This window comes from Podarcis pityusensis (assembly GCF_964106645.2).
Source record: "Podarcis pityusensis genome assembly, chromosome: 3".
In the NCBI taxonomy this organism is placed as follows: Eukaryota; Metazoa; Chordata; class Lepidosauria; order Squamata; family Lacertidae; genus Podarcis; species Podarcis pityusensis.
The window spans coordinates 119,929,481-119,951,098 of NC_138026.1; the positions used below are offsets into that span (position 1 = coordinate 119,929,481).

At 46.7% G+C, this 21,618-nt stretch overlaps 1 protein-coding gene across 4 annotated transcripts in view; it reads left to right on the forward strand.

Moving 5' to 3' along the window:
* The window catches only part of LOC308474615 (uncharacterized protein), a 79,213-nt gene that overhangs the window by 36,428 nt on the left and 21,167 nt on the right, over positions 1 to 21,618 (forward strand). Inside the window, exons 2-5 of one of the 4 annotated variants that reach the window (XM_081001145.1) lie at positions 1,143 to 1,365; positions 10,696 to 10,859; positions 13,408 to 13,468; positions 17,195 to 17,258. In XM_081001145.1, the coding sequence (XP_080857271.1) occupies positions 10,720 to 10,859; positions 13,408 to 13,468; positions 17,195 to 17,258 (265 nt within the window). In that variant the 5' untranslated portion in view covers positions 1,143 to 1,365; positions 10,696 to 10,719. Of the gene's footprint in view, positions 1 to 729; positions 1,366 to 10,695; positions 10,860 to 13,407; positions 13,469 to 17,194; positions 17,263 to 21,618 lie in introns of those variants that run through there. The other 3 variants (XM_081001147.1, XM_081001146.1, XM_081001144.1) reach the window with 3 other exon arrangements.

Consider the following 21,618-nt stretch of genomic DNA (forward strand, 5'->3'; position numbering starts at 1 on the left):
CTTTGTCCCTTCCATGTCTGCCTGTGGTCGGCTGCTAAAGGCCTGTAAAACAGGCAAAACCCCAAGAGGGCCTGGGGAGATCCAAGGCGCAATAAATAGTAGGGTAAATAAACACGACGCATTTTCATAACACAGCTGGTGTTTACTGGGAAACTGCCTTGATTCCAGTTAGGGATGAATCTGAGATTCAGTTGGTGTTTTAAGGGTGATCCTACCCGAATCTGCACTTTCTGAAACTTTGCAAATCTAGGCACAGCCACCCATCAAAATTCACACGTCTCTGAATTTTGCAATGCAGAACAACAAGAGCAGAAGGAATAAATGCATCAAAAAGTTGGGGAAAGTCCTTGGGGTGGGGGGGAGAGAAGGGATAGGGGGGTGATTTGGGTTTTTGTTTTGTTTTTTGCTTTTTCCCATTATGTGACGTCATTATGTCGACTGAATATAAAATTGTAAAATCTAATTTAAAAATATTTTTTTTAAAAAAAAATTTGCAATGCAGCTCTCCTGCTGAGTAACATGCAACTTTTTCAAAAGGGCACTTACTGGAGCAAAGTGTGCATAAAAACGCATATGTTATGTTAGTGAAACTAGCATGCACTGTATTATATATTTTTATCTACTTCGTATTATTTATATGCCTTTTGATTGCAAAAAAGCCCCCCCCAAAAAAACACTCAAAGCAGTTTATGAAAGAGATAAAACGATCAGGAAAAATAACAGCAATAATTTAAAACTTTCCAAAACAACAGCCGACTAAAAGCAGATCAAAATTCGCACCAGCTTTCTAAACATCCCAGCAGGCTTGTCGAAACACAAATGCTTTGAGGCAAAATTGCTTTGCGAAATGTGTGCAGCTGGAGAAATTTGCACTAGAAGGCTGACAAAGTTTCACGAGGAAGTTAGAAATAAATAAAGCATGAACTGGTGTGAAAAATGAACTCAGGAAACGGAAAACAATAAATGGAGAGAGGCTGAAATTTGTCAGATCTGCCCATCCACCTTCAGTCCCGGGAGAGGGATTCCCTGCAGCAACTCTTAGTCCTTTCTGACTTTCACTGGTTCCCTTTTGCAGAAGGTGATTTTCATTTCCTGGTAAGGCAGAACAAATTCCACCTGTGGCTCTTTTCACCTTTCTGCAGACAAGGCAGGTGAATCTTGGAGCGGCTCTGGGTAGATGCAACCAGGAAGTCGCAGCCGCCTTGCCTGGACAAGCAGCCAGCCAGCCGCCCACACTCCTGCTCAGAGTTTGCACCAAGGAGCTCCGGATACCTTCCTTGTCCTGCCGAGAACGGGCCCTTTCCTGCGCTAGGGGGGCGAGCAAAACACGTTAGCCTGGAGGACTCGGCTGCTTTCTCAAGGTGAGTGTTGCTGGCTGTCGTTTTCCACCTGCACGGAGGGAACAGAAAATTGGTTTTGGCTGGAATGAATGAGACAGAGCTGGCAAGCCCAGAGATTTGGCCTCTCCCTACAGATCTGGCTGGGTGGCGATGAAGAGACACTCTGTGCATGCCCAGGGCTGGTTTGTTTTCTTCATCTCCTCTTCCTCCTCCTCAGGGTGCTCTTTCCTGTCCTGTTTTTACCTGGCGTGTTGTTCTGATAAGACAGGAACATCCCTGCTCTTCCTCCTCAGCTGATAAAATCATGGCTGTGTCTTCTGGCACATTCTCAATATTGTCGCTGCCTTGAACTGAGTCAGAGCACTGCTCCATTGAGCTCAGTATTCTGAGACTGGCAACAGCGGCTCTCCAGGGTTTCAGGGTCACTGCCAGCCTTACCTGGATAACCCAGGGATCAGACAGGGACGTTCTCCATGCAAGGATCCTCTTTGTTGTTTAGTCGTGTCCGACTCTTCGTGGCCCCCTGAACCAGAGCAGGCCAGGCACTCCTGTCTTCCACTGCCTCCCGCAGTTTGGTCAAACTCAAGCTGGTAGCTTCAAGAACACTGTCCCACCACCTCGTCCTCTGTCGTCCCCTTCTCCTTGTGCCCTCCATCTTTCCCAACATCAGGGTCTTTCCCAGGGAGTCTTCTCTTCTCATGAGGTGGCCAAAGTCTTGGAGCCTCAGCTTCAGGATCTGTCCTTCCAGTGAGCACTCAGGGCTGATTTCCTTAAGAATGGAGAGGTTTGATCTTCTTGCAGTCCATGGGACTCTCAAGAGTCTCCTCCAGCACCAGAATTCAAAAGCATCCATTCTTCGGCGATCAGCCTTCTTTATGGTCCACCCCCCACAAAAATGCCAGGGCTACTCTTGCAATAAGAACTCTCCCATGGGAACAGATCGAAAGCCCATTGAGTCCGGCATCCTCTTTCCTACATCAGCCAACGAGATGCCTCCACAATCTTGAGGTGCGGCTGTGAATTCGAAAGTTTCGCTTTTGCTTCTGATTCACCCAGGACCCAGCCTTTGACAAACAAGGTGTTTCAGACAGCAGTGCCCATCAACCCCAGGCAGCAGAAGGGTCTAAGCTCGTAGCCAGTGGCTCATCTTGTGGCAGGCAGTTCCACATGGTGCCCCCCCTGCCAATTTTTAAAATTGATTTTACAAATTACAACCAAATTATTGCCAAATTAATGTAGTTTTATTTAAGTGACTTCCCACTCGCCGTTGTCGATGTGTCCTTCGCTTTCGATGTTACCGTGCCGAATATTTTAAATTACCTCCAATTCCACATGTTCCCCACGTGTGACGTTTCTCACACTTAAATAGCGTTCTGTCTTAGAAAGTGTCCAGTCATCCCACTCCGACAGGTTGTCACTTTGCCATCTCAACCAGGGACATACGCCGCATATATGAATCTCAAGTACCACTTGCGGCTAGCACCCTCGTCGTATTGTTTTACATCATAGATAGCAACTGGGACAGAACTGCTTGGTGCAACGTTAAGGTAGATCTGGTTCAGATTTGGTGCTCACCTGGAGCAGAGACACAGGTGGATAACATAGGGAGATGGAAGCGAGGCAGTCCTTGCTGGCTGCATAGCAATTTCTCTCCTGGCGCTGCGATTAGAGAAGCAAATTGCGCCTCGTCTAATTTCCATCTCTCTTTATTAATCCCTCCGAACCTGGTGGGCTGTGGGGGGAAAGGAGCACACTGAGAGCATCCAATAACACGTTAGTGAGATAATTTAATGTAATTTCCTGCCTCTCAGGCAAGGCTTGGCATTCCAACTGAGGCCTTGGAGCTGGGAAGAAGTCTTTGCCCTCAATCGTCCCCAAATAAGAGGGGCAAAAGACACAGGTGGGCCCAGGGCTGTCTTAAGCATGTGTGGCGCAGGGGTGCAAAGATCTGCCTGGCTCCCCTGGACTCAACTCTTGGGCCCTGGACCCTCAGCCTGGCGCCCCTGAGAGCCCAGCGCCCATGTGCCCCACACCCCTAGTGCCTATGGATAAGACGGCCCTCTTTTCGGCTAGTAATCCCTAAGGCCACCTCATTCTTTGATCTGCCCCATGCGTTCTGTCCACACATGAGCCAGTGTGGCCTAGTGGTTAGCGTGTTGAACAAGGACCTGGGAGATCAGGGTTCGAATCCTCTCTCAGCCACAAAGCTAACTGGGTGACCTTGACCCAGTCACTCACTCTCAGCCTAACCTATCTCACAGAGCTGTTGTGAAAGGTGAGGTATAAATTCAATAAACAAGTAAATAGAAAGGAAAATATCATAATGTTGTTGTCCAATCCATGGCACAACTGCACTTGGAATACTGTGTACAGTTGTGGTTGCTGCACCTGAAATAATAATAATAATAATAATAATAATAATAATAATATTGTAGAGCAGGGGAAGGTTCAGGAGAGGGCAACTGAAATGGCCAAAGGGATGGAGCAAGTCCTCTAGTGGGAAAGGCGGCAGCATTTGGGGGGCTTTTTATTTCAGAAAAAAATGGTACATAAAAGGAGGGACGAGATTAGTTCATAAAATTATGTGAATGTGCATAGAAAAGTTTTCCTCCTCTCCGTCATAAAGCTGGAATGTTGGAAGGTACAAGACAAAATAAAGGACTTCTTCATGGAGTGCAGAGTTAAACTGTGGAACTCCCTGCCACAGTGATGCCCACCAACCTAGATAGCTTTAGAGGAGGATTAGACAAATTCATGGAGGAGGGGAGGGCTCTCTGTGGTTACTGGTCACAACGGCTATTTTCTCCCTCGACTCTTGGAAGCTGAAACGTGCTTGCTAGCAATTAGAGGTGAGGAGAGCTCTACTGTTGTACCCAAGTCCTGCCTGTGGACTTCCCATGGACACCTGGCTAGCTGCCGTGAGAATAGGATGCTGGACTAGAGAATCGGTCTCTTGTTATAATAATATAATAATTTATTATTTATACCCCAGCCACTCTGGGCGGCTTCCAACAGAACACTAAAATACAATAACCTATTAAACATTAAAAGCTTCCCTAAACAGGGCTGCCTTCAGATGTCTTTTAAAAGTCTGGTAGTTGTTCTTCTCTTTGACATCTGGTGGGAGGGCGTTCCACAGGGCGGGCGCCACTACCGAGAAGGCCCTGCACCTGGATCCGTGTAACTTGGCTTTTTGCAGGGAGGGAACCGCCAGAAGGCCCTCGGAGCTGGTCCTCAGTGTCCGGGCAGAACAATGGGGGTGGAGATGCTCCTTCAGATATACTGGACCGAGGCAGTTTAGGGCTTTCAAGGTCAGCACCAACACTTTGAATTGTGCTCGGAAACATACTGGGAGCCAATATAGGTCTTTCAAGACCGGGGTTATGTGGTCTCGGCGGCCGCTCCCAGTCACCAGTCTAGCTGCCACATTCTGGATTGTCATGTCTTTATAGGGTGAAGCACAGATAGGAGGGATTAAACAAGAGTTGGAAGGGATTCTGAGAGACATCCAGTTGATCTAGTAGGAGATGTTTCTCCTTGCAGGGTGAAGTTTGACATTCTGTAGGGAAGTACAGGGCAGCTTAATTTGTGATCTTTTGACTAATGGGCTTTTCCAACTCCTGGCAGCAGGGAGCTGCGGCCAATCCCGGACGATGTCCCTGTGTGAGATGCGCAGCCATAATGCATTGACTGTGTGCACACATAGAGCCTTTTGCACCACTAAAAACACATAAAGTGTGACGTGGACCCGGGGAACAGAGCAAATTGCAGGGCAATCCTATTCATCGTATGTGAATCCCGCTGAATTCTTTGCAGCTTACTCACAAGGTGGCAGGTGCAGGAGGGCAGCCTGAGATAGCTTAGGAAACACTAAATATAATAGTAGTAGTAGTAACAACAACAACAACAACTTATTATTTATACCCAGCCCATTTGGCTGGGTTTCCCCAGCCACTCTGGGCAGCTTCCAACAAAGTATTAAAATCTTCCCTAAACAGGGCTGCCTTCAGATGTCTTCTAAAAGTCTGGTAGTTGTTCTTCTCTTTGACATCTGGTGGGAGGGCGTTCCACAGGGCGGGTGCCACCACCGAGAAGGCCCCTGCCTAGTTCCCTGTAACTTGGCTTCTCGCAGCGAGGAAACCGCCAGAAGGCCCTCAGAGCTGGACCTCAGTAGAATGGTGGGTTCTTTTTGATGTAGGCAGTGGCATGAAATACTTGCTAACTGAGAAACCCTGAGGTCAGTGTTCAGGTACAGCACTGGAGATAAAAGCAGAAGGCAGCGTAAGGATCCACCCCGATGCTATTCCTTTCCCCATTTTGCTTTGGGTATAAATCCATTAATCTGCTGGCAGGCTGCCGTGTGGTCATTCTGCACTTGGTTGCCTGGGCTGAATTTTCTTGCACTGTCTCGGGCTCTTGGTTCATCTAGCTCTGTTGCCTACACTGGCTGACAGAATCACAGAACTACAGGGTTGCGAGGGACCCTCAAGGGGCATCTAGTCCAACCCCCTGCGATGCAGGGATGACAGCCAAAGGATTCCTGACAGCCAGAAGATATGTTCAAAAATACAATAATAGTTTTGACTGTGCTAGCATTCGAGTGATAAAGGAAGTAAAAGGAGATGGATAACAATTAAGGATTTATTATGTTTTTCAGAATGCATTGGAAAATTTATATAGAAAGGTTTATTGTTTTGTGTACATTTGATTGTAAGATAAAACATATGTGAAGGGACTTGACAGGAAGTCAAAATTGATGAAAAGATTTTGTAACATAAAAGGGGAAAAATATTTACTTTCATTATCATCAATTTTTGTGTGTGTGTGTGTGTCTGTACATATGTGTGTTTTTGTATGGAATGTTTGGGAGGAAATAAGACGGTAAATAACAAATAATCTAAATATTGATGTATGTAATTTTTATTTCTCGGTTGCGTTTGGTGCTAGTGTGGTTGTGGTGTTTTTTGTAACATGGAATCGTTAAATAAAAATTATACATATTAAAAAGGGGGATCCCTGACAGCTGGCCATCCAACATCTGCTTAAAAACCTCGCAGGAAGGAGAGCCCTCCGCTAATCCATCAGATTCCTCTCTTTTGCCTCTTCACCCCTTTCTTCTGATCCGACACCCGCATTTGTTTGCCAGCCAGCCAGAACTGGGAGGGACAAGTAACAAGCCAAGGCTGCTCAGCTGCAGATCACTCACTGCTCCCTTGGGCTCACCCAAACCGGATAGTCCTGTTTGTCGTGTGCAGGAGACGCCTCTTGGGTGACTTCAAATACAGCCTCTTCTTCCTGGTGGGTCCCTGAGCTGGACTCCTCTCAGTCCCAGGAGGAATAAAGGCCATCTCTCTCTGTGGGTTAAACCACAGAGCCTAGGACTTTCCGATCAGAAGGTCAGCGGTTCGAATCCCCACGACGGGGTGAGCTCCCGTTGCTCAGTCCCTGCTCCTGCCAACCTAGCAGTTTGAAAGCACGTAAAAAGTGCAAGTAGATAAATAGGAACCACTCCGGTGGGAAGGTAAACGGCATTTCCGTGCGCTGCTCTGGTTCGCCAGAAGCGGCTTAGTCATGCTGTCCACGTGACCCAGAAGCTGTACGCCGGCTCCCTCGGCCAATAAAGCGAGATGAGTGCTGCAACCCCAGAGTCAGCCACGACTGGACCTAACGGTCAGGGGCCCCTTTACCTTTACCTTACTTCTCTCTTTTTAAAAGCAATCACAATCTCCCAAGAATGCCTGCTGGTCTTAACGCTTTGCATCTGTGCCTCCTCCTCCTCGCCTCTGTTATTCCTCCAGCGCTGCTTTTCCTAATCCCAGGTCGTCTTTGAAGAAGCATGAGCAGGCATCCAGGGCGTTTGTTCATCTTTTTCTTTCAGGGACCTGTGTCAGGGTCATAGGATGGACAGGTGGAGAGGAAGAAAGCAAGAGTGGGGTGTCCAGTTTAAAGGTCCCACTTGGACGTTGGCTCTCCAGCCCTCAGAGTCCTAGAATTGCAATTCTAATAATTCTAATTCTAATTCCAATAATAATAATAATAATAATAATAATAATAATAATAATTTTATTATTTGTACCCCACCCATCTGGCTGGGTTTCCCCAGCCACTCTGGGCGGCTTCCAACAAAGATTAAAAATACATTAAAATGTCACACATTAAAAACTTCCCTGAACAGGGCTGCCTTCAGGTGTCTTCCAAAGGTCAGGTAGTTGTTTATCTCTTTGACATCTGATGGGAGGGCGTTCCACAGGGCGGGCGCCACTACCGAGAAGGCCCTCTGCCTGGTTCCCTGTAGCTTCCCTTCACGCAATGAGGGAACCGGCAGAAGGCCCTCGGCGCTGGACCTCAGCATCTGGGCAGAACGATGGGGGTGGAGATGCTCCTTCAGGTATACTGGGCTGAGGCCATTTAGGGCTTTAAAGGTCAGCACCAACACTTTGAATTGTGCTCGGAAACGGACTGGGAGCCAATGTAGGTCTTTCAAGACCGGTGTTATGTGGTCTCGGTGGCCGCTCCCAGTCACCAGTCTGGCTGCCACATTCTAGATTAGTTGTAGTTTCTGGGTCACCTTCAACATGTCCAGTTTAAAGGTCCCACCTGGACACTGGCTCTCCAGAATCCTAGAATTGCAATTCCAAGGCTGCTGTGGCCGACGTCTTTGAACCATCCGGTTCCTGCGTCAACAAGGATGCCGTTAGATTCCTCTTGAAAGTCAATAATCTGGGAGACAGAAATACCACACTCACCCTGCTGTATCCAAACCTTTTAGCCACAGGTGCCTTTGATGGCCAATGGGGGTTCTCCACCACTGAGCCATTATGGGCTAGCAGACAGCCGGTAGGGGGTTGAGTGTTGGGCTGTGACCAGGAAGAGACAGGGTCTCACTTGATCCTGAAGCCCCCTGGATCTTGGGGGCCAGTCTCAATGCCTCTCAGCCTAACCAACCGACCTCGTGGGGTTGTTGTGTGGATGAAATGAGGAGGGGAAGAACCATGTACCTCGACTAAAATAAAATAAAATTTGCGCAGATTTAAAACCTTCTGTTGGCCTGTGCTTTATAGAACACCCTCCCACCAGATGTCAAAGAGAAAAACAACTACAGCGGTACCTTGGGTTACAGATGCTTCAGGTTACAGACTCCGCTAACCCAGAAATAGTACTTCGGGTTAACAACTTTGCTTCAGGGTGAGAACAGAATTTGTGCGGCGGCAGCGGGAGGCCCCATTAGCTAAAGTGGTGCTTCAGGTTAAGAACAGTTTCAGGTTAAGAACGGACCTCCAAAACGAATTAAGTTCTTAATCCAAGGTACCACAGTACCAGACTTTTAGAAGACATCTGAAGGCAGCCCTGTTTAGGGAAACTTTTAATGTTTAATAGAATATTGTATTTTAATATTCTGTTGGAAGCCGCCCAGAGTGGCTGGGGAAACCTAGCCAGATGGGCGAGGTATTTGACGGAGCCAGCCGTCACAAATGGCGCAGTTTAGCATAAAATAAAGACACAGAGAGCCAACAATATTTTCAGGATGGTATGAGCAGCTCCTTTTGAACTTCTCTCCTCTCCCGTAACTTTTATTATCCTTTGTTCTCTCCTCTCACATGGCCGTTTGCCAATGTCTCACATTACCTACATCCGGTCATGGCTTAAACCCACCCATCGCCATATAGGGTTATACACTTAATACACTGCAAGGCACGGACATGCAGTCACCGAGGTCAGCGAGGCACCAGGTGGCGCTAAAAGCCTTTTCCATGACTTCCTGGCTCCCACATGCCCTCTTTCTTTATATTTTTAATCAGAGTCATATATATCAGTACCAATATGGTTATATCAAGCGCGATAGGCGACTCTTGTGAGGCCAGAAGCAGGCCGCTGACGGGAGAACCATGCAGTACATATAGAAATTAAAGAAGGAATACATTGTATACAGCAACACAAAATAATGCAAATAACTACTATAATGATCACTAAAATCAATAAATGTTGAAGCCAACTCCCATCTGGAAGCCAAGAATATAAACATGCCCATGGATCAACGGAAGGCGGAAGAGCAAACGGATTGTGAGCTACCATGGTTTCCATATGATCAATCGTCGCAGATATGCTGACATTATTATCAGGAATAAACATACAACAATGAGAATGAACAAGTGCACAAACTCCTCCTTTTGAGGCTAAAATCACATCCAAAGTATAACGATTTTGTAAAACCACCGCTCTCGCATGGCCGTTTGCCAATGTCTCACATTACCTACATCCGGTCATGGCTTAAACCCACCCATCGCCATATAGGGTTATACACTTAATACACTGCAAGGCACGGACATGCAGTCACCGAGGTCAGCGAGGCACCAGGTGGCGCTACAAGCCTTTTCCATGACTTCCTGGCTCCCACAGGTATTGTTGTTTTTGTTTAGTCGTTTAGTTGTGTCCGACTCTTCGTGACCCCCTGGACCAGAGCACGCCAGGCACTCCTGTCTTCCACTGCCTCCCACAGTTTGGTCAAACTTATGCTGGTAGCTTCGAGTACACTGTCCAACCATCTCGTCCTCTGTCGTCCCCTTCTCCTTGCGCGCTCCATCTTTCCCAACATCAGGGTCTTTTCCAGGGAGTCTTCTCTTCTCATGAGGTGGCCAAAGTATTGGAGCCTCAGCTTCAGGATCTGTCCTTCCAGTGAGCACTCAGGGCTGATTTCCTGAAGAATGGAGAGGTTGGATCTTCTTGCAGTCCATGGGACTCTCAAGAGTCTCCTCCAGCACCAGAATTCAAAAGCATCCATTCTTCGGCGATCAGCCTTCTTTATGGTCCATCTCTCATTTCCATACATCACTACTGGGAAAACCAGAGCTTTTACTATATGGACCTTTGTTGGCAAGGTGATGTCTCTACTTTTTAAGATGCTGTCTAGGTTTGTCATTGCTTGGGCGAGGTATAAATAATAAATTATTATTATTATTACAGCCATTATATTCCTGCCTATTGATATGTAGCAACTGCCTTTAGCTGTTCTCTTTCCGGCACCCGCTAACAGCATTCTTGTTCAGGCAAGCCCACCCAGATCCTTAGAAAGCTGGTTTTAATCTGTTTTAGTATTTTAACTTTTTATGTTTCGGAGTATGCTTCTAAACCTTTCTTGTGATGCGATACGATAGTCTTTATTGTCATTGTCCCATACAGAACAACGAAATTGAAAAAATCTACATCAGACATTCAAAAACCATATATATATATTTGTAAACCTTGAAGGCTTTTTGTTTGCTTGTTAGCTTGCTTTTTGATTTTTTGCAACCGAGCGGTATATAAATTTTATCAAACAGATGAAAGAAACAAACCATTCCTCTCTTTCCCCTCTCAGTTTCGCTTTCCTCCTTTTCCGTGTATGGCTCCTTTGCTGGAAGAGAAGACAGAGACTGCAACCTCTCCCAGGCCCCCGCCTGCCCCCCATGTGTGGGGCTTGGGGGCTGTGGCTTCCATTGCCCCCCTTATCTTGCTGCTGCTGCTCTGCTTTCCCTTCAAAAGGTAGGTGGCAGTCCTGGGGTGTCACAGTGGGGCTGTGTTCAGGGTCCTGGGACACTTAGGAGAACCTGGACACAGGGGGGTGGGTTGTCCCTCCAGGCTGGTGTGTCCTGCAACAGACAACATGCCATTGATGCAGTAATAGTGGTTTAGTTGTGGGTTTGTAATAATAATAATAATAATAATAATAATAATAATAATAATTTATTATTTATATCCCACCCTCCCCAGCCGAAGCTGGGCTCAGAGCGGCTAACAACAGTAAAAATAACACAGTTTACATAAAATCACAATCAATTACATTCTAATATCCATTCAGAGTCAAATTAACGGCAACCATTGTGCTAGAGTTCCATGAGGATTACCGAAGGAGAGAGGGAGTCAGGCTGCGCCCTGACCAAAGGCCTGGTGGAACAGCTCTGTCTTGCAGGCCCTGCGGAAAGATGTCAAGTCCCGCAGGGCCCTAGTCTCTTGTGACAGAGCGTTCCACCAGATCGGGACCACAGCACCGGGTATAGCACCGGGTGAATGTGATCCCATGGCGAGGACCCCGTAAGGAGTCTCGCCGTGGCATTCTGCACCCGCTGGAGTTTCTGGGTCAGTCTCGAGGGCAGCCCCACATAGAGTGAGTTACAATAATCAAGCCTGGAGGTGACCATCGCGTGGATCACAGTGGCTAGGTCAGGGCGAGAGAGGTGAGGAGCCAACTGCTTAGCTTGGCGTAGATGAAAAAGTGCCGCCTTTGTTATAGCTGCAATCTGGACCATCCACATGTCATTCTGGTTTAATAGTTGTTCAACGATGCCTCCCTGGTGTTAACACATTCTCGCCACAACAAAGGCAGGATCCCACCCACTTATTAGCATACATGATATGAAGAAGTACAGGATTTCAGCAGGAATCCACAGGGCACGCTTTGACTGGAAGCAAAGCAAAGTCCAGACTTCGAGCGGTTAACTAAAGTCCCCAGTTACATGTTTTAAATGTGCATTGGATGGGATTAAAATGTATAGTGTAGATCACAGAATCATAGAATTGTAGGAAGGTAGCCCATCTAGGTCAGGGTTTCCCAAACGTAGGTCTTCAGCTGTTGTTCAGCTACGATTCCCTTCATCCCTTGCTGCTGGTCCTGCTAGCTAGCTAGGGATGATGGGAGTTGTAGTCCAACAATAGCTGGAGATTCAGGTTTGGGAAACTCTGATCTGGGCTAACCTCCTGCAATGTGGGAAAGTATCAACTAAAGCAGCGGTTCTCAACCTGTGGGTACCCAGATGTTGTTGGACTACAACTCCCATCATCCCTGAGCTCTGGCCTTGCTAGCTGGGGTGATGGGAGTTGAAGTTCAACAACATCTGGGGACCCACAGGTTGAGAAAGGCTTAACTAAAGGATCCAAGACAGATGGCCATCCAGTCTCTGCTTAAAAACCTCCCCAGCTCCTTCAACCGTTCCTCATCAGGCTTGGTTTTCAGACCCTTGATCTCCCTCCTCTGCACACATTCAATATCCTTCTTAAACCGGGGTTCCCAGAACTGGACACAGGACTAACCTGGGGTCTGACCAAATTTGGGGCTTTTACTGCATCTGATTTGGCAGTCTTGAGTGAAACTTCTAATGAATTTGTATGGACAACGTGGCCACTTACCCAGATGCTGGATAGCCCAAGAGACTTCCAGAGTCATGCTTTGATTTCAGGGCCTCGGGGTCTGAACCGTGTTTTCTTTCTTTCTTTCTTTCAACTTTTATTTTGCTTTAAACAGGTACATATAAATATAGACAACCAAAATTACAAAGTAAAATTCCTTAATAGTAATGGGGGGGGACTACAAAAAACTACAAAAAATATCGAAGCACATGACACAGAACATAAGCAACTATGGGAAAGATAAAAGAATAGAAAAAAGAAAAATAGGAAAAAAAGAAAAAGGAAAAGGAAGATGAGCCAAAGCAAGAAAGCTCATCTATTGTACACTTCCGTCAAGCTCACAACAGATCATTATTCTTATCAATTATTCTTATTCTCATTATTCTTATCAATTCTCTCTAAACATAGCCAGATCTTTCTTGTTGAGCCCTTGTCCCCTAAATAATTATTTAAACATTCCCATTCTTCTTTCACCAATTTTTTAGGTTTATCTCTTATTGCATCTGTCAGCTTTGCGAGCTCCAAGTACTCGCACAATTTGACTACCCATTCCTCTTTAGTGGGTGTATTTTTATCTTTCCAGTGTTTTGCCACCATAACCCTTGCTGCTGACGTTGCATACATAAATAGCCTAGTTTTGTTTTTGGGAATATTATCAGAAACCATTCCTAGTAAAAATTCTTCTGGTTTCTTGCTAAATGTAGTTTTTATCAATCTCTTTATCTCTTCATAAATCATGTTCCAAAATCTTTGTATCTCTAGACAGGACCACCACATATGGTAGTATGTTCCTATCTGTTCCTTACATCACTAGCATTGAACCGTGTTTTCAATGGCATCGCAAGGAGCATGCAGTAAATCTCTTGACTCAAAAGCCGAGCAATGTGTCTCTCTCTCTCTGTTGCAGGAAAAAACGGCAATTATCAACCCGAACTTTTAAGAGAGACCCATCAGATCTCATCAGCGTGGTGAGTCCTTCCAGTGTCTGTCTCCAAGGGAGGTTTGGAAACGCCAGCCAGATGCTTCCCACATCCTAAGGCAGCCTTTGACAACCTGGTGCCCTTCAGAAGTTCTGAGCTAGAACTCCCATCGTTTTCTTCCTTGTGATGGTTGCAGCTGATTGGAGATTTGGCCCCCCAACATTTGGAGGGCGCCATGTTGGGGAAGCATGGGGAGCCAGCTGGCATTTGTGACCAGCATGGTGGCAAGACTCTGAGCCCCCGCCCCAGTTATGCCTTTGATCTCTGAAATCCAACACCGGGGGGGGGGGGGTCACCAGAATTTTAAGGAACATTTGGTTTCCGAGCACAATTCAAAGTGTTGGTGCTGACCTTTAAAGCCCTAAATGGCCTCGGTCCAGTATACCTGAAGGAGCGTCTCCACCCCCATCGTTCAGCCCGGACACTGAGGTCCAGCTCCGAGGGCCTTCTAGCGGTTCCCTCCCTGCGAGAAGCCAAGTTACAGGGAACCAGGCAGAGGGCCTTCTCGGTGGTGGCACCCACCCTGTGGAATGCCCTCCTACCAGATGTCAAAGAGAAAAACAACTACCAGACTTTTAGAAGACATCTGAAGGCAGCCCTGTTTAGGGAAGCTTTTAATGTTTGATGTATTACGGTATTTTGATATTTTGCTGGAAGCCGCCCAGAGTGGCTGGGGAAGCCCAGCCAGATGGGTGGGGTATTAATAATAATAATAATAATATAATAATAATAATAATAATAATAATAATAATAATAATAATATAATATAATATAATAATAATAATAATAATAATAATAATAATTATATTTGAGTGAATGCCATGGATGTCAATCCTCCTGGTCACGTTTCTCTCTCGCCTCCCCCCCCCCAATCTCTCCTCCACCCAGACCACTTGGAGATTTTATTATTTTATTCTACAGTCGTACCTTGGTTCTCAAATGGAATCTGTTCCAGAAGTCAGTTCGACTTCAGAAAACGTTCGAAAACCAAGGCACGGCTTCTGATTGGCTGCAGCAATTTTCTACATTCAGTCGGAAGCCGCAGAAGCCGACTCAAGACGTTTGGCTTCCGAAAAACGTTCGCAAACCGGGAGCCAAAACGTTCGAGTCACAAACTGTTTGAGAACCAAGGTACGACTGTATTTGTTTGAGTCAGCCATTTAGAAGTTTTATTCTTTTATAAGAAAGGACATAAAAGTTGCCATCCTCAAGGCACCCAGGTTCCAAGGTACACAGGGCTTCAAAAGTCAGAACCAGCATCCTGACTTTTTGCTTAGAAACAGGCTGGCAGACCTGTTTTCTTTTTCTCTTCGGGTCTCTTCTCCTTTAGGGTGCTGCTGCGCGTTTGAGTTGCTTGGTACTCCTGCACTGTCTCTTAATCAGTTTCTTAAGCTGCCTGTGAGCATTGGAGGAGTCGGGAATACAAAACAAATAAGAATGTGTGCCTTTCTGCTGCTCCTTTGATAACCTAGACAGGTAAATCATTAACTCTTAGAGTCAACCTAGACGCTGCACGCGGCTTGCAATCTGTGACCTTAACCACAGTATTTTAAAAACACCAATTGCCAGTGGTGTTGGGTCTGTGTGTGTGTGTGTGTGTGTGTGTAACCCTAGCATGCAGTTAGGGGACTTTAACTATTAGGGCCGCCCCCCACTGGGGTCCCAGTTCAGACACATGTCTATTTATTCTGGCAGTTTTCATACTGGAAAAAGAGAAGTCCACTTAATGGAAACTTCCTCCTTAGCCAATTTGACAGCATTAAGGCCTTAAGTGTACAGTTATGTGTGTGTGTGTGTGTGTGTATATATATATATATACACACAGCCTTAACCTAGATGGTGAATGTGCAGCGCATTCACATCCCAAGAGGGTCTTGTTGCTTCCACTGCTGCAGCCTCCAGTTCCAAGAGACCCCAAACATTACGTCTGCAGCGCAGCAGCTGGACTGATGACTGGGAGCGGCTGCCGAGACCACATAACACCGGTCTTGAAAGACCTACATTGGCTCCCAGTACGTTTCCGAGCACAATTCAAAGTGTTGGTGCTGACCTTGAAAGCCCTAAATGGCCTCGGTCCTGTATACCTGAAGGAGCGTCTCCACCCCCATCGTTCTACCCGGACACTGAGGTCCAGCACTGAGGGCCTTCTGGCAGTTCCCTCCCTGTGAGAAGCCAAGTTACAGGGAACCAGACAGAGGGCCTTCTTGGCACAACTAAATGACTAAGCAACTCAACAACAACAACAACAACAACAGTTTGTCCAACTATGTTCTCCACCCTGCACTCAAGGCCTGGAAAAAGTTTGGGAACCATGGATCTAATTTATTATTCTCTATTCCAGAGGGTTCTTAACCTGTGGTCCATTCCATGCATGGGCTTCAGGGGGTCCTTGAAGGAAATCAGTCCCCAGTGCATTAAAAATAAATTGCGTCCAACATTTGTGTGTGCATGTGGTTTGTGCACACTTTTTTCCACGGAGGGGCTCTGCAGCCTCCATCGCATTCTCAAAGGGGTCTGTGACCCCAAAAAGGTTAAGAGCTACTGGTCTGCTCTGGTTGGCAGCAGATCGTATTGGGTTCGAAACATGGTGTGTTGTCCCAGATATCGGTCATCGAACCTGGGACTTTCTATATGCAAAGCAGATGCTCTTGCTGTGAGTCCCGTTCCAAAGGCATTAGGAGGCATCATTCTCCTCCCAGTGGTAATGTGGGTCGGCTCCTCTGGTTCCTCCGTTCCTCAGAAAGGCATGTTGAAGCTGGCATTTGCCACTAAGTGGCAGCATATACTCAGCTCTGCGGTTTACCGTTCCTTTTGCTTGTGATTAAGAACAGGACAGGCTAGAACAGCCAGATGCCTTTAAAATACACACACCCCAAGCCCAAGTTGCATATAGGAAACTTAGAAGTTTGTGCAGGAGTCGCTGTTTGTGGGTGGCACCCACTTGCAGCTTGCAGAGTTCGGTTTGGACCTGGGCTTTTGCACAAGGAACCCACTTTCCCCAAAGCTTTTTTGTGCACTAGAAAGAGTAAAATAACAATTGTTTGGTGTGAAGCCTTGCAATCACGTACAATCATAGAATTGCAGAGCTGGAATGGACCCCGGGAGTCAAAAGTGCAAACAAACCGGGGCACCAGAGTGGCAAAGGATCATATGTGGTGTGTTTTCCAGGAAGTAACAGAGCAAGAAATGTACCCATCTCATTTTTAGGTGTCTGTCTCTTCTTATGGCGCAAAGCTATTCCACTCCACAAACATCTAAAGAGCCAATCGCACAGAATGGTGATAAGTGAATGTTTGGTTAACAGCACAGCTTAAATGAAGGCTGGGCAGTCTGATTTAGGGAACAACTCGCTTTCTCCTGGCAAATTTGGGCTCCAGGCTCATTACCCCCTCAGCCTCTTCCTTTTGCACCAGAAGGAGGAGGCAAGCACCCCTGAAATGGCCCTGGGAACAGCTGCTGCGCTTTGGAGCTCCAGTTCTGACTGAGCATCCTTTGTTTTTTGCTCCAGAACCTCCCCCACAAAAAGCTGCTCTTTAAAGCTGAATTGGAGCAAACAGCAGTCCAAGGAAAACTCTTTCTGCCATGAAGGAAGCCCAGGTGTATTTTGTCTGGATGGAGCCACAGGAGACCTGCTTTCAGCAGCATGCCAAGGCCCCAGAGGTGTCACCTTATCCTTCAACTTTTTTAAAAAAAATTTCATTCCTTCTTACGCAGACGAGACTGGAAGACCGGATGAGCCCAGCTGAGAAGACCTTTGAAGATGGAGAGTTGCACAACAGTAAGTGGGCATTTCTCCATGCTTGAAATGTGCCGTTTATAAGAGTGACATGTTAGCATGTTGTCTTTCTGCAATAGATTCCAAGTATATCAAGTAAAGCAATACAGTGGAACCTTGGTTCTCAAACTTAATCCGTTCTGGAAGTCCTTTCAACTCCCAAAACGTTCGAAAACCAAGGCGCGGCTTCCAATTGGTGCAGGCGCCCTGGAAACAATAGCCTACAGCCACATCGGATGTTTGGCTTCTGAAAAAAAAAACTTTCAAAAACCGGAACACTTACTTCCAGGTTTTCGGTGTTTGGGAGCCGATTTGTTCGTCAACTAAGCCGTTTGAGAACCAAGGTTACACTGTATTCAATAATCCATTAGAATATAATAGTACAGTAAACAGTACAATTGCATATCTTCAAAATAAACAAAGAGTTTCACTTAGCAATTACAACAATTACTAAACTGTAATCAATAAAAATAATGGCAAGTCACAATGTATAAAACCACAATGTATAAAACCACAATGTATAAAACCACAAAACCATGTGACAGGATCAAATTGAGAAACAAGGACACACTAATTATATCATCTATCTATCTATCTATCTATCTATCTATCTATCTATCTATCTACCTATCCTCTTTTCTCTCCCCATGGGACCAGACCCATGAATGGATCGGTTTGATCTTCTTGCAGTCCATGGGACTCTCAAGAGTCTCCTCCAGCACCATAATTCAAAAGCATCAATTCTTCGGCGATCAGCCTTCTACTGCTTCTAGTGAGAGCCAGTGTGGTGTAGTGGTTAAGAGCGGTAGACTCGTAATCTGGGGAACCGGGTTCGCGTCTCCGCTCCTCCACATGCAGCTGCTGGGTGACCTTGGGCCAGTCACACTTCTCTGAAGTCTCTCAGCCCCACTCACCTCACAGAGTGTTTGTTGTGGGGGAGGAAGGAAAGGAGAATGTGAACCGCTTTGAGACTCCTGAAGGGGAGTGATAAAGCAGGATATCAAATCCAAACTCTTCTTCTCTTCTTCTCTCAAAGTCATGGTCTGGGAAAGGCTCCTAGGGCTGGATGTTGGTGCAAGACAGGTGGCGAAAGCCTTTCTCATCCACAGGAGCGTGAGAAAGTGTTTTGCTTGACACCCCCCAGCCCGTCTCTCCACACCTTTGGCCGGGAACTCAGGGCAGCCGGCAGCAAAGGGGAAAGCTCTCTTTCCTGCTGGAACAATAGCCTCCCATCTGCAAATAGCTCGAGGCCTTGCAGGCAAACGGTGCGCCTGTTTCTGCACACACATGCGCTTCCCTTCCAGTCCTGGAGTCGGTGTCTGAGGCAGCGGCTTCTCAGCTTTCGGAAAGTGAAAGCTCTTTCGGATCAGCCCCAGACTCGTTTGCTTCGCCTACGATTACGGGGAGAAAACAAAGGCCTCTGCTTCAATGCTCCCAATAGCTCAGATAATATTCTTTGCTGCGTACTGACAGCAAATGCACCAGGGTGTTCCATATCACAAGTCTCGATGGCAGAGGGCAGATTTCCCCACAGATTTGCTCCGTTTATAGAGCCTAATCAGGGCATCTCCTGTTTAAACCTGATATAGATAATGTTTGCTGAACCTAAGCTCTCAACTGAAACTCAGTGTAGACTCTTTCAGGTGAACTTTGCTAAACCTGAGCTGCTGCGCCGCCTTCTATTTTGATCAGGCAGCTCAGATTTTGCAAGACTTCATTGTTTCAGCAAGGCTGCAGTTTTCAGCAGACTTGCTTGTCCAATGCAACTCAGCAGGACTCTCTGAGTAAACATGCAAAGGGGCCATATTGTAAGGGGCTAAGGGCTTATCGCCACTTCCTCTTATCCCACTGCTCAAAAGTGTGCAATCGGAGCAAATGGCAATCCGGGTTTTCTCTGTATTGATGTTTGTTCCGATTTAGCACTGAAGAGCAGGTTTTCCCTGGGAACAGGAACAGGGCAAGGGGGAAACCACTCATGCCCTAATTTGGATAGTGGTTTGCTTTGACTTAGCATAGGGTTAGTCAAATGGGTCAGTTCTGGTTTCTCTCATAGTTCCAGTCTTCATTTCCATATCAGTTCACTTTAAAAAAATAAAAATAAATCGTCATGCAAACTACTAGCATTTTAGTGTGAATTTTTCCAAAATACATATTTTCCTCAAAAAGCAATTTCCTGCAGTACAGGGCCGTCTTTACCCGGGGGTGCAAGGGGTGCAAGGCACCCAGGGGCTGAATTCAGGGGGGGTACCAAATGTATACCTACTGTATACCAGTCCCTCTCGATTGCCGGCAGTGAAAAGCAATGGAGTGGAAGTCCCTCTCCCCCCGTCTCTCTGTTAGTCCGTAGCGTCAAATATTCCCGACAAGTAAGGAAACAAAAGCAGTTTTTCTTGCTGTGTCGTTGTTACAAGTGAGTGATCCCCCCCAAAAGTTCAACAACTTTTTTGAGTTTGCCCCCTAAAAAGGCCAACAACTTTGGCTTCCCCCACCCCAAAAAGCTCAATAAAAGTTAATTTGGGGGCGACTAAACTAAATTTGGGGGCGCTAGGTGGATCTTTGCACCCTGGCAGCACATATGTTAAAGACGGCCCTGCTGCAGTCTAGTACATTTGTGTGTATTATTTTCACCAACATGGGTCTTTCAATGTACACTTCACCCCAGGATTTGCCGTTTTCGGGTGCCGCTGTGGGTTAAACCACAGAGCCTAGGACTTGCCGATCAGAAGGTCGGCGGTTCAAATCCCTGTGATGGGGTGAGCTCCCGTTGCTTGGTCGCTGTTCCTGCCCACCTAGCAGTTCGAAAGCATGTCAAAGTGCAAGTAGATAAATAGGTACCGCTCCGGCGGGAAGGTAAATGGCGTTTCCGTGCGCTGCTCTGGTTTCGCCAGAAGCGGCTTAGTCACGCTGGCCACATGACCCGGAAGCTGTACGCCGGCTCCCTCGGCCAATAAAGCGAGATGAGCGTCGCAACCCCAGAGTTGGCCACGACTGGACCTAATGGTCAGTGGTCCCTTTACCTTTATACATCACTTAGCCGGAGAACTGCATTTCAAGATTTAGAGAAGTCTGCTTTTCAAAGGTGCCTGAGTTTTTGGTCTGCTTTTTATTTTGGAAATAGCAAATCGGGTTGGTTCGCTTTTAAGTGAGAACAGAACCCAATTCCCTCCACCCCTCATCCCTAACCTAGCAAGTCCCTTCAGCAAAGCTCCTCTGCTAAATACCCCTTCACACACCTATTTTTATTTAGTCAATTCCTTATCCTGACTTCTAAAGTGAACATTATTTCTTCCAAGGTGGCAAGCACGTTTTTTTTAAAAAAACAAGGCCAAATTAAATGCAGAAGAACTGCAGAAACAAAACAGAACTGTAAAGGTCACGAGAACAATAAAAACAGCAATAAACCCATAAAACACTGAAAGCAGCCGGCAAATGAAAGCATCCAGCCTTTGAAAGCCACAGCCAAATAAATCTGTTTCCATGTGGTGCCTGAAATATGTAGGGGGAGGCCATGTGCAAGGGGGCATTTTTTTAAGAAGCAGAGAACCAGCACTGAGGAAGCCCAGTTTTCTGTTCCCACCTGCCAAATCCCATGGAGATGGGAGGCAGGGAACCCTAAGAACGACTTCCTCGGATGACCTTAATGCCTGGGGCATCTCAGGCGGAAGCGAGCAATTCTTGGCTACTTCCAGGCAGCTGACCGGCTCACGCAAAACTTGCACAGGGGTTAAACGGTGTCACTCACTTACAGAGCATTCCTCTTGTTACACACACCATTGCAAGCTAGTGGCTGTTATCCTTTCCAGCACCATTTCCCATCGCTGTTCTTACCAGACTTTTTGCGCTTCGGGAAGCGGCGGAGTGACTGCGCTACCTTGGAAATGGGGGATCTCTCCTTCCTTGGAGGTTTTTAAGCAGAGGTTTGGGGGGACGACCACCTGCCAAGGATGCTTTAGCTGTGATTCCTCAGCGGCTTTTGATACCTTCGACCATAACATCCTTCTGGACCGTCTAGAGGGGCTGGGAGCTGGGGGCACTGTCATACAGTGGTTCCGCTCCTTCCTCCTGGGGCGTGTTCAGAAAGTGGTGGTGGGGGATGAGTGTTCAGACCCCTGGGCTCTCACTTGTGGGGTGCCTCAGGGTTCCGTCCTCTCCCCCATGCTTTTCAACATCTACATGCAGCCGCTGGGAGAGATCATCAGGGGGTTTGGGCTGGGTGTCCATCAGTATGCGGATGATACCCAGCTCTACCTCTCTTTCAAATCAGAACCAGTGAAGGCAGTGAAGGTCCTGTATGAGTGTCTGGAGGTGGTTGGAGGATGGATGGCGGCTAACAGATTGAGGATGAATCCTGACAAGACAGAAG